This window comes from Eumetopias jubatus, unplaced genomic scaffold, assembly GCF_037043125.1.
Source record: "Eumetopias jubatus isolate StellerSeaLion01/CBP00866 unplaced genomic scaffold, mEumJub1_p1.0 scaffold_3, whole genome shotgun sequence".
Classification (NCBI taxonomy): Eukaryota; Metazoa; Chordata; class Mammalia; order Carnivora; family Otariidae; genus Eumetopias; species Eumetopias jubatus.
In genome coordinates, this window is record NW_028274809.1 from 34,806,551 (window position 1) to 34,826,082 (window position 19,532).

Here is a 19,532-nt window from a genome sequence, read left to right on the forward strand (position 1 = left end):
TAACCTTTAAAATAAAACCCAAAAAGCAGGAGAAATAGTGGTCAGCCATTTTCACTCTCAAAAAACTGCATGTGCAAATAAAATTTTAAGGCAGAAAAAGGGGAGGGAGAGCTGGACTAACAGCCCTTTTGGAGGTATTTGCAGAGAACACATCAGCCGACAAAACTGATTAAGTCTTTGGCCTCACATCACATTCAAGTGCAGCAGGAAAGAGACTTTGAAGACATTAATTCTAAGAATAAAAACAATACCTTATATGCCAACTACCACGTGTGAGGCACTATTTTTTCAATTAATCATCCCAAATCTCTAAGATAATTACTATTAGCATGACTCCTCTTTTAAGATGTGAAAACTAAGACATAGAAAGTTTAAGTAATTTGTCCAAGATTACACTGTGAACCAGCGGGAAAGCCAAAATTTAAACCAGCAAATCTAACTCTGAGTCACTACACTATAATTCATTGAGCTAATTCAAATGTTCAGGGCTCTGAGAAGTGCAGAATCTTAGAAAGATATTTTATCTCTGAAAAAAAGTAAGATTTATGATGCTTTATTAACAAATATATTAAAGTGCCATTTTCATGTCCTTGGCATCATCCAGAGAACTTCTATGTTTAAGAAAAACAAGCCCTATTACTCAGCCATAAAAATGAATGAAATCAGGGCTCCTGGGTGGCTCAGTTAAGCATCTGCCTTCGGCTCAGGGTATGATCTCAGGGTCCTGGGATCGAGCCCCGCATCGGGGTCCCTGCTCAGCGGGGGAGGCTGCTTCTCCCTCTCCCACTGCCTGTAGCTCCCCCTGCTTGTGTGCTCTCTCTGTCTGTCAAATAAATAAATAAATAAATCTTTAAAAAAACGAATGAAATCTTGCCATTTGTGAAAACATGGCTGGACCTAGAGGGTAGTATGCTAAGTGAAATAAGTCAGAGAAAGACAAATACCATGTGATTTTTAGTTATGTGTAGAATCTAAAAACCAAAACAAACAAACGAAACAAAACAGTAACAGACTCTTAAATAGAGGAAACTGTTGGTTACTAGAGTGGAGGTTGGGGGACACCTAAGATGGGTGAAGGGGACCAAGAAATACAAACTTCCAGTTATAAAATAAATGAGTGATGGGAATGTAATGTGTAGCATAGGAAATATAGTCAATAATTTTGTAATCACTCTGTATGGTGACATGGTAACTAGACTTAACATGGGGATCGTTTCATAATGTACAAAAGTATCAAATCACTATTACGTACACCTGAAACTAATGGGCTATTGTATGTCAATTGTACTTTAATTTTCAAAAAACTTACAACTTAAAGCATACTATGGGCAGAGCAGTTTAATCGATTTAGTAAACCGTTCAAAAGATACTCCTCGTTGGTCCTGGAAACAAGTGTGAAAAACCCGATTGTGGCTTTGAGTGATGGGGAAACGATTGTGTGGGTATGACTTCTATAAAACCCCTACAGACAGACATGAGCACCGAGATAGGAAGTTCCATTTATTTTTGGAGTGTATGCCATTTGGAAATGTTCTTTACTACTACTAATAATAAATAAATGGTTCAGAGAAGAAAGAAAGAAACAAGGACAGACAAGTCCTAGTGGAGATGGTTGCACAAACAGTAAGTGTACTTAATGCCGCTGAATCGTATACTTAAACATCGTTTGAACGATAAATTTTATGTTACGTATATTTTGCCACAATTTTTTTTTGAAAGATAAAGATACACAAGCCCTAAGTCTTAGTCTTCTATTCAATTCCTTGTGGCATTTCAGAAGGTAGTTTGGCAAAACTACCACTCCTCACCCTGTTCATAAAGTACATTAGCTATTTCAACTTTGATGCAACAATATTAAATATTTAGCAAGCCCTTCCTCTGTGTACAGCACAGAATTGGGCACAATTAGAAAGGAAAGGTGAATAAAACACGTCTGCCTTCAAATAATTATGACCACTCCCATTTCTTGGCCCCTTCTTTTCTGAAGAACTGTCTAAAGTCAGTGTTATTAGCTATAGTCAGTAGATGAGGAAATCAAAGTTCACGGATGCAAAGTATCTTGCCATCATCCCAAAGCTAGGAAGAGATGGGGATTCTAGGTCTCTCTGATTCCAGATCCCACGCTCTCGATCCCAAGGCTACGGCTGCCTGTACCTCCATGTGCCGTGGCGCCGTAACCACAGGGCAGGGTGTGGTGATTCCGCAATGAGGCTTCACCTAAGTGCCACAGGAGACCCAGGAACACATCTTCACCTAAGATGCCTTGGAGGAGGAGGAGGTATTTGAGCTAAGCTGGGGAAGTAGAAGTAGAATAGAGATACATGCAGTAAAACTTCACCTTTTATCCTAGTACTCAGTGGAAACACTCAAACCAAGTTAACGGAGGTGAGATGGAGCGCCATTTTATTTGTATTCAGTATTTCATACTTCTTCCAATTTAGAGCACAGTAACTGAGGACATGCTGATGGCATGTTGAGAGTGGTGGAAAGAATAAACATTTCTTACAGCATCTTTCCTGATTGGTTGCCGTCAACTGCGTCTACATGAAGAGCCAGTCAAAACCTATATAGCCTTTCACAAGTGGTGAGAGTCTGCCGCTGCCCTGGTGACTAAAGGGAAATACTGGATTGTTTCTCTTTAGTTCCGCCTTCAGAGTGGCTGGTGGTGGTAGTAGTAGGCTTTCCTTTACATCCAGGCTTTGGTCCAAGTTCTCCACCCTCAAAGTTTATAAAGGGGAACTTGATAAGTGTATACTTGTGAATTTAAAAAAATGGACACGAGTGACGGGGAAGATGGGTATGCCAGCTAGAGAAGAGCTCTGTGCCTTGAAATTTTCAGTCCCACCCCCGGTCCTGAAGTAGCAGGTCCTCCCTACTCCCTCACTCCACACCTTATCCACAGACTCCAGACCCTGCCAGAACCAGTTTTATTCTCAGTATATGGGAGCATGGTGAAGCCAAGAACTGAAGGGGAAGACTCTCTTGGGTAAGGATCCCCACAGAGATGTCCAAATAGTGAACTGGCAAGAGATTGTAGCTAGACAAGTAAAGTGTGACCCATTTTGGATTCACTATACTACAAAGTGATCTGTTTTAGCATGTTTCTTTTCTTATTACAAAATTCATAATAGAAAAGGGGGTGAACTTCCAATATTTAATGTGGAAAAGCTGAAAGATGGAGAAACACACAGTCACTTGGAGTCTATAACTACCTTACAATTTTAGTATATAGGGGCACCTGGGTGGCAGAGTCAGTTAAGGGTCTGACTCTTGGTTTCAGCTCAGGTAGTGATCTCGGGGTGGTGAGATCGAGCCCTGCGTCAGGCCCCACACCCTAAGTCGGGCTCCACTCTAAATGTGGAATCTGCCTAAGACTCTCTCTCCTTCTCCCCCTACCCCTTCCCCCCAACACACTCTCTCTAAAATAAATAAATAAATCTTTAAAAAAATAAAATTTTAGGGACGCCTGGGTGGCTCAGTCGGTTAAGCATCTGCCTGCGGCTCAGGTCACGATCCTGGGGTCCTGGAATCAAGTCACACCTTGGAATCCTTGCTCAGCGGGGAGCCTGCTTCTCCCTCTGCCTGCCACTTCCCCTGCTTGTGCTCTATCTCTCTCTCTCTCTCTCTTTCTGACAAATAAATAAATAAAATCTTAAAAAAAAAAAAAGAAAGGGGTGACAGGGTGGCTCAGTCGTTAAGTGCCTGCCTTCGGCTCAGGTCATGATCCCGGGGTCCTGGGATCGAGCCCCACACGCACAGGTTCCCTGCTCCGCGGGAAGCCTGCTTCTCCCTCTCCCACTCCCCCTGCTTGTGTTCCCTCTCTCACTGTGTCTCTCTGTCAAATAAATACATCTTTAAAAAAAAAAAAGGAAGAAAGAAAATTTTAGGGGCACGTGGGTGGCTCAGTCAGTAGGCTTCTGACTCTTGATTTTACTCAGGTCTCAGAGTCATGAGACGGAGCCCCACGTGGAGCTCTGCGCTCAGTGGGGAGCTTGCTTGAGATTCTCTTTCTCCCTCTCCCTCTGCCCTTCCCCCCACTCAATGCTCTCTCTGTCTCTCTAAAATAAATAAATAAAATCTTTAAAAAGAAAAAGAAAATTTTAGTATATATCCTTTCACTTTTCTATGTGCATATTATTTGCCAAAAATTGAATTGTGCTGTACAATTTTCTTTTTTCACTTAATAACACACACATATTTTTCTCCATATCATTAAATGGTCTTTGAAAACATGATGTATGGAATGCCTGGGTGGCTCAGTTGTTAAGGGTCTGCCTTCCAGCTCATGGTCCTGGGATCGAGCCCCGCTCGGGCTCCCTGCTCCGCAGGAAGCCTGCTTCTCCCTCTCCCACTCCCCTGCTCGTGTTCCCTTTCTCGCTGTGTCTCTGTCAAATAAATAAATAAAATCTTAAAAAAAAAAAACATGATGTATAGTGGCTACATGATATCCCCTTCCATGGATGTACCATATTTTTTAACCAATTTCTAATTATCAGACATTTAATATGTTTCCAATCTTTTGCTATTGTGAACAATGCTGCATAGAAGATAGTTATAGATAAATCTTGGCACATATTTTAATTATTTTCATTGGATGAATCCAAATGTAGAATTAGTAAGCTGATCTTTAAATCCACCCTTCCCCAGTCTGTGAACACTGAAGGTCTTCCATCTTACTTTCTTATTTAGGTGAGTTTGGGACAAGAAGCTAGGTAAATCTGAAGTAACAAAACCTCAAAGATATTTCCTAAAAGAGTTTATTTAATAAACTAACATTAGATTGTCTAGGAAACTAGGTGGATGTGGTTAAAAGAGTAAAATATATTTTTTAAGGTTTTATTTATTTATTGAGAGAGAGTGTGAGAAACAGCAGGAGAGGGGAGAGGAGAGAGCTTGAGCTCAGCACAGCAGGGGGAGCAGCAGGGAGAGGGAGGGGGAGAAGCAGGCTCCCCACTGAGCAGGGAGCCCAATGTGTTGGGGGGAGCTTGATGCGGGGTTCAATCCTGGGACCCTGGGATCGTGACCTGAGTCAAAGGCAGATGCTTAATGACTGAGCCACCCAGGTGCTCCAAGAGTAAAGTATTTTTAATGCTGTGGGTTTTTTTTAAGATTTTATTTCTTTATTTGAGAGAGAGTGTGAGAAACAGCAGGAGAGGGGAGAGGGTCAGAGGGAGAACCACACCTCCCGCTGAGCTGGGAGCCCAATGTGGGACTCGATCCCAGGACTCCAGGATCATGACCTGAGCCGAAGGCAGTTGCTTAATGAACTGAGCCACCCAGGCGCCCATGTATTTTTAATGCTGTTTAAAGAAAATAAAAAAATAATTCAAAATGTGACAGAGACCTAAATGTAAGAGCTAAAATCATAAAACTCTTACAAGAAAATATGTGTAACTCTTCATGACCTTGCAGTAGGCAATAGTATCTTACATATGATGCCAAAACTTTTAAGCAACAAAAGAAAAACAGGTCAGTTTTGGACATCATCAAAATATACACATTTTGTGCTAGAAATATACCCTACCCAGAAAGTGAAAAGAAAACACCTAGAATGGAAGAAACTATTTGCAAATCTTATATCTGATAAGAGACTAGTACCCAGAATATATAAAGAATAAGTACGGGGCACCTGGGTAGTTCACTCCGTTGAGCTGAGCATCTGCCTTCAACTCAGGTCATGATCTCAGGGGTCCTGGGATTAAGCCCTGCCTGCATCAAGCTCCCCCCCACACATCGGGATCCCTGCTTAGCAGGGATCCTGCCCCTCCTGCCGCCTGCCACTCCCCTTGCTTGTGCTCTCTCTGTCAAATGAAAAATAAAAAATCTTAAAAAAAAAGAATAATCACACCAGAATAATAGAAAGACAATCAGTTAAAATGGGAAAGGATTTGAATAGATGTTTCTACAGCGAAGATATACAAATGGCCGCTATGCATATGAAAAGATGTTCAACAACATTAGCAGTCATTAAGGCAATGCAATCAAAACCACAATGAGATACCACTTCATACCCAGTAGGGTGGTTATAATAGTTTAAAAAAATAAAAAGACATGGGAGCCTGGGTGGCTCAGTTGGTTGGGCAACTGCCTTCGGCTCAGGTCATGATCCTGGAGTCCTGGGATCGAGTCCCGCATGAGGCTCCCTGCTCAGCAGGGAGTCTGCTTCTCCCTCTGACTCCCCCCTCTTGTGCTTTCTCTCTATCTCATTCTCTCTCTCAAATAAATAAATAAAATCTTTAAAAAAAAATAAAAAATAAAAAGACAAAAACAGGGATGTGAAGAAATTGGAACCCTTATATGCTACTGGGGGGAATGTAAAGTGCTATAGCCACTTTGAAAAACAGTTTAGCAGTCCTCAAAAAGTTGAACATAGAGTTACTATATGATCCAGTAAGTCCACTGGACTTATATATACCCAAGAGAACTGAAAACATGTATCCACACAAAAACTTACATGAATACTCAGAACAGCATAATTCATAAAGGCCAAAAAAGTAGGAACGATCCAAATTTCCATCAGCTGATGAACAGATAAACAAAATGTGCTATATCCTATACAATGGAATATTATTCAGCAATAAAATAAAATGAAGTACTTATGTATTCTTCAACGTGGATGAACCTTGAAAACATTATGCTAAGTGGAAGAAGTTAGATACAAAAGGAAACGTACTGTATAATATGAAATATCCAGAATAGACGAATGTGTAGAGATAGAAAATGGATGAGTGTTTGTTCAGGCGCTGGGGAGAAGGGGAGAATAGGGAATGATGGCTAACAGGTATGGAGGTTCTTTTTAGGTAGATGAAAATGTTCTGAAATTAGATTGTGGTGATGTGCACAACTGTGAATATATATTCAGTGACTTGTACACTTTCAAAGGATCAATTTTATAAAAGGTGAGTTATATCTCAATGAAAAAATGTCACTATCAGATGTCACAAACAACCTTGTGATTGTTAACTGTGTGTCAACTTGACGGCTACGGGATACCCAGACAAACAGTAAACATCATTTCTGGGCATGTCTGTAAGGATGTTTCTGGAAGGGATTAGTATTTAAATCAGTAGACTGAGTAAAGAAAATCTGCCCTTACCAATGTGGGTGGGCAATATCTAACCCACTAACGGTCTAATAAACAGGAGGAAGGGCAAATTCTCTCTCTTTTTGAACTGGGTTGGTTATCTTCTTCTACCTTAGGACATTAAAGCTTTGGACTCCAGGAATTAAACCAGCAGCCCCCACTCCCCACTTCATCCCTGGCCCCACCCCCCACCACACTCTTATTTTGTATGCACTGGAGAACCTTGAAGGTTTCAAAGGAGGGAGGTGACAAAGCTGTTAGGGAGTTCTTCAGGTTGCCATGTATGAAGTAATTATAGAATTTAGAGGCTAGAGGCAAGATCAGTGAGAAAGCTATTATCATAGTTCAGTGGAGAGATAATGAAAGCAGGGGGAATTGTAATGATGGACATAGATAGAAAAGACATTAACAGGTACAGAACCAACCAATCTGGAAACTAGCTGGATGAAGAAACATAGGAAAAGGTGGATCAGAGCGAAAATGATATTCTGGAGGTGCTGTTAACTGAAAGTGGAGACACAGGCAGAAAAGCAGATTTGAAATGGAGGTTTTGCTTATATTTGGAGTATACTGAGTTTGAATTCCCAAAGAGGAAATGAAGTGGAATGGAAATATTTTCCAGGAAGTTGCAGGGTGAGATTTGAATCTGAAGAGTCTGGACTAGAAATATCCAAAGCGTTAGCAGCATAGGAGTAGTAGCTGAAGCAACAAGGTTGTTAAAAGAGAACATATAAAGAGAGAAAGGAGGGATCCTTGTGCATGAACATATAAAGAGAGAAAGGAGGGATCCTTGTGCATATCCACATCTACAGATCTGGAGGAGAAAGATACTTAGAAGACTTGGCCTGGATAGAACTCTAGGGTGGGATACCCTGGAGAAGTAGGAAGGAGACAGTGACCCCGTGGAATCTCGCAACTACTAGTTTGGTAACTATGGTGCAAGTCACCCTTGGATCTTGTAGATTTGGCAGAATGGTTAAGGCGAGATCCAGATAGCAAGGAAGTATGGCGTAAATGCGTGAAAGGAGAGAGAGTATAGAGTAGAGTCTAAAACATGCGTAAGACAGTGGTTTGAAAGAGAGGGACCGGGGCGCCTGGGTGGCCCAGGCGTTAAGCGTCTGCCTTCGGCTCAGGTCGTGATCCCAGGGTCCTGGGATCGAGTCCCGCGTCGGGCTCCCTGCTCGGGAGGAAGCCTGTTTCTCCCTCTCCCACTCCCCCTGCTTGTGTTCCCTCTCTCGCTGTGTCTCTCTCTGTCAAATAAACAAAGTCTTTAAAAAAAAGAAAGAAAGAAAGAGAGGGACTTTATTTGATGGGGAGTCAGAGCTTGTTTTTGGACTGAAGGATCAAAACCAGAGAGAGAGAGAGAGATTAAAGATGCAAGACAGTTGAAATAATGAGACTGAGCTATGCCAGAAGAGGCACTAAGAATGGGATGGGAATCCTAGGTTTGGGGCAAGAAGTCCTTACCAAATAAGAAAGAAAAGATGTTACTCGTATCATCATTTAAACAGTGAAAAATTGTGAATAACTTAAATATGATACAAAGCATAGATACAAACATAACTATTTGAATGAAAAGATAGAACAGTGTTAAATATTATGCCATTTATGTTTAAAATAAATACATTGTGTTTATATATTAAACAAACTGGACCCTTTTACAATATGTAATTTTTATTTTATTTTTTAAGTCACAATATGTGTTTTGTATACAATGAAACAAATAATACAATTGCATTATTTAAAATTCCCACCATGCTACCTGTATCGGATATATTGGTATACTCAATATTAAGCTCTAAATATAAAGATCAAAACAAAAAATGAATACAGACATAGACCTTAACACCTTTCACAAAAAGTTAACTCTGGGCGCCTGGGTGGCTCAGATGGTTGAGCGTCTGCCTTCGGCTCAGGTCATGATCCCAGGGTCCTGGGATTGAGTCCCGCATCGGGCTCCTTGTTAAGCAGGGAGTCTGCTTCTCCCTCTCCCTCTGCCTTTCCCCCTGCTTCTTCTCTCTCTGTCTCTCCCGCAAATGAATAAATAAAAATCTTTATAAAAAAAAAGTTAACTCAAAATGATGATAGACTTAAAGCAAAATGCAAAACTCTGGTTAATAACATATGAAAGGCGTGCCTGGGTGGTTCAGTGGTTCGGCATCCGACTTTAGGTCAGGTCATGACGTCAGGGTCCTGGGATCTGGTTCCGCCTTGGGCTTCCCACTCAGCAAGGTATCTGCTTGTCCCTCTGCCCTTCCCACCACCCCCCCCAACTTGTGTGCAAGGGCACTTGCATTCTCTCGCCTCAAAAGAATAAATAAAATCTTAAAAACAATAACAGAGGGGAAAGTTTAGGTGAGCTTGGGTTTGCTGGTGATTTCTGAGATACACACTAAAAGCACAATCCAGGAAAAAAAAATAATAACTGTAGGTTGAATATCATTAAAATTACAAACTTCTACCATAGACTGGAAGAAATAATTTGTAAAACATATCTGATAAAGGGCTTATATCTAAAATATACAAAGAATTCTTTAAAAAAAGATTTTATTCATTTATTTGACAGAGAGAGAGAGAGTGCACAGCAGTACAGCAGAGGAAGAGGGAGAAGCAGCCTCCCAGCTGAGCAGGGAGCCTGATGTGGGGCTCGATCCCTGGGATCAGGATCAGAGCCGAAGGCAGCCGCTTGACCAAGTGAGCCACCCAGATGCCCTATATAAAGAACACTTAAGGGGCGCCTGGGTGGCTCAGTTGGTCAAGTGGCTGCCTTCGGCTCCGGTCATGATCCCGGGGTCCTGGAATCGAGCCCCACGGTGGGCTCCCTGCTTGGCGGAATCCTGCTTCTCCCTCTGCCTCTGTCAGCCACTCTATCTGTGCTCTCTCTATGTCTCTGTCAAATAAATAAATAAAATCTTGAAAAAAAAAAACACTTAAAACTCACCAAGAGGGGCACCTGGGTGGCTCAGTTGGTTAAGCATCCGACTCTTGGTTTGCATTCAGATCATGATCTCAGGGTCTTTTTTTTTTTTTTTAAAGATTCTATTTATTTATTTATTTATTTGAGAGGGAGAGCACATGAGAAGGGGGAGGGTCAGAGGGAGAAGCAGACTCCCTGCCAAGCAAGGAGCCCAATGCGGACTCAATCCCCGGGACTCCAGGATCATGACCTGAGCTGAAGGCAGTCGCTCAACCAGCTAAGCCATCCAGGTGCCCATGATCTCAGGGTCTTGAGATCAAGCCTGGAGTTGGTCTCTGCACTCAGCAGGGAGTCCGCTTAAAAATCTTCTCCCTCTCCCTCTGCCCCTACCCCCTGCTCTCTCTCTGCCTCTCTCAAATAAACAAGTCTTTAAAAAAAAAAAGTCACCAGTAAGAAAACAAATAACCCAGTTTAAAAATGGGCAAAAGATTTGAACAGACATCTCAACAAAGAAGATATATAGATTTCAAATAAGGATATAAAGAGATGCTCACTATCATGCCATTAGGTAATTGCAAATTAAAACGTGTTATCACTATACATCTATTAAAATGGCTAACATCCAAAACACTAACATCATCAAATACTGTCAAGGATGTGAAGCAACAGGAACTCTGCAAAATGGTATAGCCACTTGGGAATACAGTCTTGTGTTCCTTCCAGAGTTAAACATAGGCCTGCCATACGATCCAACAATTGTTCTCCTAAGTATTTACCCAAATGAGCCAAACACTTATACCCACACAAAAATCAACCTACAAATGTTTATCACCCCTTTTCACAATGCCAAAACTTGGAAGCAACCAAGATGTGTGTTAAACATATAGGTAGCTCAGATTTTTAAGTGTGCATACATTTTTAAACAATAATCAGAAAATTAAAATCATTTAGACAAATTTTTCTCTTAAACTTATAACATGCATAAACATTCTAAATATTTTAATCAGACAATAATGCATCAGTTGGACTGTGTTAGGAAAGAAGTATAAATCCTACATTTTTTCTCTCACATAAAAATCCAGACCCTGCCCTCATCCAAGAAGGCTCCTTCCTGCTCACCACTTAGCTATCCCTACAGTGTAGCCCCCCTCCTCACAGATGGCTCCAGCCAACTACATTCTGGTCAGCAAGATAGAGGAAGGGATGAAAAGCTGAAGGACAGGGGCACCTGGGTGGCTCAGATGGTTGGGCATCTGCCATTGGCTCGGGTCGTGATCCCAGGGTCCTGGGATCGAGTCCCGCATTGGGCTCCCTGCTCCTTGGGAGCCTGCTTCTCCCTCTGCCTCTCTCTGTCTCTCATGAATAAATAAATAAAAAAAAAAGAAAAGCTGAAGGACAATAAACTGCCTTTTTAAAATTTTAATTCTAATATAGTTGACATACAGTGTTCTATTAGTTTCAGGTGTACAATATAGTGATTCAACAACTCTGTATATTACTAGGTGCTCATCATAAGTGTGCTCTTAATTCCCTTCACCTATTTCACCCATCCCCCCACCTCCCCTCTAGTAGCCATCAGTTTGTTTCCTGTATTTAAGAGTCTGTTTGCCTCTTTTTTTCTTTGTTCTTTGGTTTTGCTTCTCAGATTCCACATGAGTGAAATCATATGGTATTTGTCTTTCTCTGACTTATTTCACTTAGCATTACACTCTCTAGATCAATCCATGTTGTTGCAAAGGGCCAGATTTCATTCTTTTTTATGAATGAGTAATATTCCACTGCATATATGTATATATACCACATCTTCTTTATCCATTCATCTATGGATGGACACTTGGGTTGCTTCCCTAACTTGGCTATTGCAAATAAAATGCTGCAATAAACATAAGGGTGCATATATCCTTTTGAATTAGTGTTCTTGCATTCTTTAGGTAAATAGTAGAATTGCTGGACATATAATAATTGTTTTCAATTTTTTGAGGAACTTCCATACCATTCCCCACAGCAGCTACACCAGTTTTCATTCCCACCAACAGTGCACGAGGGTTCCTTTTTCTCCACATACTTGCCAGCACCTGTTATTTCTTCTTTTTTTTTTTTTACTTAAATTCAATTTAATTAACTTACGTGCATTATTAGTTCCAGAGGTAGAATTTAATGATTCATCAGTTGCATATAACACCCAGTGTTCATTACATCAAAGGCCCTCCTTAATGCCCATCACCCAGTTCCCCCATCCCCCCACTTTCCTTCCTTCCAGCAACCCTCAGTTTGTTTCCTAGAGTTCAGCGTCTCTTATGGTTTGTCTCCCTCTCTGTTTTCATCTTATTTTTCCTTCCCTTCCCCTATGTTCATCTGTTTTGTTTCTTAAATTCCACATGAGTGAAATCATATGATATTTGTCTTTCTCTGACTTATTTCACTTAGCACAAAACCCTCTAGTTCCATCCACGTCGTTGCAAATGGCAAGATTTCATTGTTTTTGATGGCTGAGTAATATTCCATTGTGTGTGTGTGTGTGTGTGTGTGTGTGTGTGTATATATATATATGTATGCATATATATATATATATATATGACACCTTCTTTATCCATTTATCTGTTGATAGACATCTGGGCTCTTTCCGTATTTTGCCTATTGTGGACATTGCTGCTATAAACTTTGGGGTGCATGTGCCCCTATGAATCACTATGTTTGTATCCTTTGGATAAATACCTAGTAGTGCAATTGCTGGGTCGTAGGGTAGCTCTATTTTAACTTTTTGAGGAACATTCCTTGTCTTCCAGAGTGCCTGCATTTCTTCCCTTTTTGATTTCAGCAACTGTGACACATATGAGGTGATATCTCATTGTGATTTTGATTTGTATTTCCCTCATGATGACTGATATTGAGCATCTTTTCATGTATCTGTTGGCCATCTGTATGTCTTCTTTGGAGAAATGTCTCTTCATGTATTCTGCCCATTTTTAATCAGATTGTTTTTTGGCTGTTGAGCTAAGTTCTTTATATATTTTGGATATTAACCCTTAATCAGATATGTCATTTGCAAATATCTTCTCCCGTTCAGTAGGTTGCCTTTTAGTTTTCTTGATTGTTTCCTTTGCTGTGCAGAAGCTTTTTAGTTTGATGTAGTCCCAATAGTTTATTTTTGCTTTTGTTTCCCTTGTCTCAGGAGACACAGCTAGAAAAATGTTGCTACACCCAATGTCAGAGAAATTATGCCTGTGCTCTCTTCTAGGATTTCTATGGTTTCCGGTCTCACACTTAGGTCCTTAATCCATTCTGAGTTTGTGTTTGTGTACAGTTAAGAAAGTGGTCCAGTTTCACTCTTTTGCATGTAGCTATCTCATTTTCCCAACACCATTTGTTGAAAAAACCATCTTTTCCCCATTGCACATCCTTGCCACCTTTGTCATAGATTAATTGACCATATAATCATAGGTTTATTTCTGGCCCTTTATTCTGTTCTGTTGATCTATGCATCTATTTTTGTGCCAGTACCATATTGAAAAAAAAACAACTGCCTTTGGAGGAAAGTTTTCAGCAGCTGCCAAATGATACTGTTGCCTACATGTTATTGGCCAGGACCTGGACACGTGACCACATCTAGCTACAGTCTGGAGCTTGGCCAAGTAGACTATATTCTGTGAAGCTTTGTGCCCCGTCACAAATCAAGTTTTCTATTACTAAGGAAAAAGAAAATGAGTCTGTGCGGATAGCAAGTGGAGTCTGAACACAGACAAATTGACATGGTTGACCTCAAACTCTGACCTCTTGGCAGCATAAATAACATCCTCACTCCTGAACACTTGCTCCTAAAATCTCAGAGGGCAAGAAGAGATTCTCATATCAAACACTGCAGAGAGAAGAAGGTTTCAAGTGATCCCAACGATGACCTATTCTAGGAAGAGGGTTGAAGGAACGGGGGAATGGGATAGAACAGCAGATGGGCTAGAACAGGGGTCGGGATAAGGGTCAATGAGGGGTTGACTAATCAGTCATCCTAACCAGTGGCTCAGAAAAGCAGCCCTGAGACTAGGGGTCCTGCTTCTGGAAAAGAGGGGCTCGAGAGAAGTGAGGACAAAAGTAAGAAGAGAGGGGTAGTTTTGTTAGTGATGAAGAACCAACTCCTTGAAAGTTGAAAGGAATTACCTAGGCTTTAAGGCAGAAGCCAATATTCTCAAATATGTAGACAAAAAGAGCTGAGAATTTGGAAAACAGAAAGAGAAAATATCAGCCATAGGTCTGTCACCCATAGGCCATTTGAACCATTTCTTTCTGGCCTTTTGTTTTCCTATGAGAGGGTTTTTTTCTTTTAAGCATAGTTACAATAAACAGACTATTTTGTACTCTTTCCCAGGTAACATGAATATATGAGCATTTTTCTCATCATGATGTTCTGTCAAGGCCATATTATGAACTGGTTAAGGATTTGGGCCCCAAAGTCGCTCTCTTTATAGGGCTTGAGTTTATATCCTAGTATGGGGTGACCCTGAGTAAGCTGCTTAACATCACTGTGCTCATTTTCCTCATCTATAAAATGGAAGAAAAATGATGAGAGCAGTAATACCTACCTCACAGAGCTGTTTTTGAGGGGGGATTAAATGAGATAATCCATGTAATTTATGTAATGAGCTAATAACAGCTCAAGGTAAGCTCTTATTATTTATAAACATAATTTTAATGGTTACATAAAATACCAATCAGTGAACATTACATCATAACCATACTCTTATTCCTGAACACTGCGTAAATTTTCAGTTTGGGTCTATTATAAGACTTGAAATATTTTACTACGTTTACACATAGAGATACATACCATTTAACACCAAGCCAAAAAATATAAAAATAAATAATTTTTTTTTAAACTTTAAATGATATTTTAAATAATGACCTGCTTTTAGATCATCCCATCAAATCTGAGAAAGAAAGGTATACATGATTAGCTGTAAAATACCACTTGAGTCCCAGACAGACAAGCAATCTCGAATTATAAAGGCACAGTTGTGTCCTGAATGTTTGCTTCCATCACCAAATTCATAGGTTGAATTTTTGAGGTGAATATTTGAGAATAACCCTCAGTGTGATGATATTATAACTCTCAGTGTGATGATATTAGGAAACAGAGCATTTTGAGGTAATTGGGTCATGAAGGTGGAGCCATCACAAGACAGCTTGCTTCCTCTCTCTGTCCTCTGCCATGTGAGGGCCTGGTGAGAACATGGCCACCAGCAGACCCAGAGGCGGGTCCTCATCAGACACCAGACCTGCCAGAGCCTTGATCTTGGACTTCCCAGTCTCTAAAACCACAAGAAGCAGGTGTTTCTCTAAGCCGTCCCGTCTCCGGTACTTTGTCATAGTAACCTGAACAGAGGACAGCCACCCGGTCTTCACATTCAGACATTTTTTCTTGGGTACAGAAAAAAAACTGCACGTTAACTGTGGGGGTTGGCGGTATGTAAGAGTTTAAGTGTATGTTATGTTTCCTTGTTGTGGTTTTTTTAACTTTTCTATTGGAGCATGGATACCCACAGGCTCATAGACTGTGTGACTACAATCCTATCTCCGTGGCTCTGATTTACTTGATTGCACAAACGAAGGCAACATAATCCTGAGGCACCCAACTCAACCAGTCCTTTTTCAGGTTTCAGAGCCATTTGCTTCCTAACACAGGCCTGACATGCTTTCAGCAACAGAAGCCAAAGCCTTCCGTCCAGAGGCTTTGGTTCAAACACACCCTCCTGACCCCATTCCTCACAGAGGCTCATTTCAGCACCTACGGGACCTCACCTTCCCCTACATGACACATAGACTCGTTTGAAAACTACCTCTGGCTAGTGGTGGAGACGGCAGAGCTAGGAAAGACTTTTGGCTGTTCATTTGCAAGAGAGGACAAGCTTCTTTCTCAGAGTATGCTGCAGCCAGACATAGTACCTCTCCTTAGCAGACACTCTGCTGTTCCAGTCATACACGCTGCCATTGAGTTCAATATGGAGTTCGAGGAGCGGGCGTCTTCTGGAGGGAATGAGAAAGGCAAAAATTAATGCCATGCAAATATGAAAGAGGAGACAGATCACCGTTAGGCTGAAATGAGCCAACAGATGTGACAGTGCGTTGAAATCGTTCCTTTTTAAATGCTCTACAAGCTGCTTAGTGAGTGATCCAAACCAGCTGGCAGCACTCTGGCCCAATGACCACAGTCCCCTCACCCAAGGGGCAGCTGAGTCTTATCCTGGAGACACTCCAGCCAGATGATAATGCACCTGGATCATCTATGCAAATGCAGGGTGGATGCCAAGAATACTGCTGGCCCAAGGAAGGCTGAATCATTTCTGCTACAGCCCACTCCTTGCTGCTAAGCCACGACTGAAGGGGCTCGGGGCACGGGTGTCACAGGCCTTGCGATATATTCCTGGGGTCCCCAGAGCTACAACATGCATTTCACACATGGCTCCAAAATTTCATTCTAAATTATAATGAGGGGACAACTGAAAAATGACTGCTAATCTTACATGGGAATAATCTTCTTAAGTGCAAACCAGATCACCGAGGTTTCCCTTAGAAAAGTATTCTTTTTTTTTTAATAATTTTTTAAAATTTATTTGACAGACAGAGAGACAGCGAGAGAGGGAACACAAGCAGGGGGAGTGGGAGAGGGAGAAGCAGGCTTCCCGCGGAGCAGGGAGCCCGATGCGGGGCTCGATGCGGGGCTCGATCCCAGGACCCTGGGATCATGACCTGAGCTGAAGGCAGACGCTTAACGACAGAGCCACCCAGGTGCCCCTAGAAAAGTATTCTTGCCAATAAGCATCAGAAATGTTTGTATAACAAAGACTTGCAGACGTGGGGAGTCAGGTACCACTTTCCACCTCTCAAACTGTCGGGACAGGGAAATAAAAGAGCATGCGGTGTCGGGCAGAATTTGGGGACACAGGCACTCTCCTGCAGAGTGGGTACAACTGTCCTAGAGGACAATATGATAAGATGCATCCAAGCCTTTAAAAATGCATGTTTGTTTAACACAGCAATTCTTCTTCTGGGAATGTTCCTCAAGAAAACAGTATGGATAAGCACGAATACTGAGCTACAAAGGTACTGAATGCTTTCCTTTTATGAAAGCAAAACACTTTTCAACAACTGAAAATGGGTCAAGTATGCCATAGCCGTATTCTAGACTGCTCCACAGACATTAAAATGATGTTGTAGACTACTGACATGTAAAATGTACGTGATATACCGTTATATCAACTAAAGGCAGATTATAAAGTAATAGTAGACGATGATTCCATTTTGGTTTAAAAAACATTTAGATATGATTGTGCAGGTATCCAAAAAAGATCTGGAAAGCAATACACCAAGATGTGGCTAACAGAGATTGATTCTAATAAGTAGGACTATAACTGCTTGTTATATTCAGCTTTCGGCATTTATATTTCATGGTTTTTGTTTTTGTTTTTGTTTTCAGTAAGGAGGATGTACTGCTTTTGTAATTAAAAAAACAATTAAAAATTTATTTTGAAGAATAAGATGTAAACTACAAGCTGACTAGCAAGTGACCTCCTGAAGCAGAAAGCATTCATAAAATGCACCTCCTCCTAAGTCAACTCCAACACGGAATGAAAAGTCCTTTCTCCCTGAAGAGAAGAGCATCAAAGGTGACACAGTGGCCATCTCCATCTTGGTAGCAAGAAGAGAGACAAGCGGTCCAGGGATGGGCCACAGCCGACCCAGGGGGCTCACCTTTCTTTCCCCAGTTTCTGGGAGAGGCACTGCAGGTACAATGAAGGAGGGCTGGAGGGCCGTTCCAACAGGGACACGTCCGCCTTGCACAGGCTCCAGAGGAAGTCCGCTTCTCGGTGAATGGTGCCTGGCCCAGGCTGCTTGGCTTTGGATTCCACATTGTTGATGGCTGGTCCATCCACCTCCAGCAAGCTGCCGTTGTCCAGCGGGTCCTCTGACGCCACATAGTTCTGAATAAAAAAGAGCTTTGGCTTCCCTAAGAGAGAAGGGCATGCGTCTCCCATGAACATCCTCCTGACCTGATCCAAAGGGAAACCCGAGTGTGTCTGATCCACGCCAAACACACTGTGGGAGCCGCCTCGGCTCACCAGGACACACACAAAGCTGTCGTAGTCTTCATGTTGGGGCATGCAGGCAACTTGGCGAAGAATCTGGATGATACTGTCCATCCTCAGATACAAGAAATACTGGACTTCATAGCCCAGGGAAGTAAAGGTGTTCCGAAGAAACTCTGGATAAAATAAACAAACACACAGAGAAAACAACACTCGGGTGAGAAAAGCTTAAGAGGCACCAGGAAGCAACCCTAAGCACAGTCTGATCTCCACTACTTATCCATTTCTGCTTTTGTGCCATATTTTGAGGTTTTGAAGGACCTAAGCAGGCAGCAGGAAGAAATCAACCTGAAACACACGACATTTATGTCCCAGGTTCTCAGTTCCGATCTGTCCCTGCCAGAGGCTACCTCCACATCTGGCCACAGGCACAGACTGAGCCCACTTCTAGTCCAGTGCAACCAAATGGGGAACAAATTTTTTTCTCTTCCACCAAAACAAAGTTGGGGATTTTTCAAAAGGCTCTTTCTTAAACTAACACACAAATATGTAGGAAATGGATGCATCTGCAGAGCGTAGATCCAAATCTAGGTCCAAATGGCTGCAGAGAGGATGGCCCGGGTCACGTGTTCCCTCATCTCCCCAGGCTGTGTGCTGATACAGAGGCCCCTACGTCTAAGTTGTGACCATTTCCAGACTCCCCAGTTCCTCTCATGACCTGCTTCCCCGTGTTACCTCCTAGCAGAGGAATCGAAGATTCCCTGTAGTGCCCCCAAGAATTCTTCTCCTAGTTTCCAGGAATCCTGGATTGACTTTGCCTGCAGAAACAGTGGAAGGCAGTGGAAAAGGCAGAGTTTATGCCAGACAAGCCTGCCTTCTAACACTGACCTTACCACACCTGTGGGCTGCATGACCTTAAGGAAGTGGGTCTCCCTAGCTTTAAATGGAAGTGATGATACCCACCCTGTGAGCATGTTGTGAGGATTAAATGAGATAATACAAATAAAGCTCCTGGGGCTCCATTCCCTTGTTTAAAAAATCTTGTTTCCATCTTTTAGAAATTCCTATAGCCTACCTAGGCCATTTCTTTCCCATCTGCTCAGGTTGCCTTCCTCAGAGAGGACAGTCTCCTGCTTTGTTATAAATCTTTCTAATAGCAGAGACAGACACATCTTTCTCTTCCTCATTAAAAATTCCACATCCCTTTGAGTAACCCATTAAGTTTCTGTTCCTTGTCTGAGGGATGCCTCCACTTCTTAGTTCATTTGCAGAGCAGAAAAATTGCTATTCCCTAAGCTAAACAGGCATCTCTAAATTCAGATTGTTACCCAAACCCTTAGCCAACTTCTCTGGATTTCTCTCCATGTCTCATGACTATGTACCCACCTCTCTTCATCCCCTGGGGTATGGTCTTCCAGAAGTCTACCACTACCACCCCAAATCAAACAACACACTA

General features: G+C 41.8%; 1 protein-coding gene across 7 annotated transcripts in view; it reads right to left on the bottom strand.

Annotated features, from left to right (window-relative positions):
• Positions 1-8,737: 8,737 nt before the first annotated feature.
• Positions 8,738-19,532, bottom strand: part of CFLAR (CASP8 and FADD like apoptosis regulator) — a 55,679-nt gene continuing 44,884 nt past the window's right edge. For 5 of the 7 annotated variants that reach the window (XM_028122289.2, XM_088021598.1, XM_088021597.1 and 2 more), the window contains 2 exons: positions 17,742-18,252; positions 8,738-16,016 (listed from right to left, as the gene is read on the bottom strand). In XM_028122289.2, the coding sequence (XP_027978090.2) occupies positions 15,878-16,016; positions 17,742-18,252 (650 nt within the window). In that variant the 3' untranslated portion in view covers positions 8,738-15,877. The remainder of the gene's footprint in view (positions 16,017-17,741; positions 18,253-19,532) is intronic. The other 2 variants (XM_028122304.2, XM_088021596.1) reach the window with 2 other exon arrangements.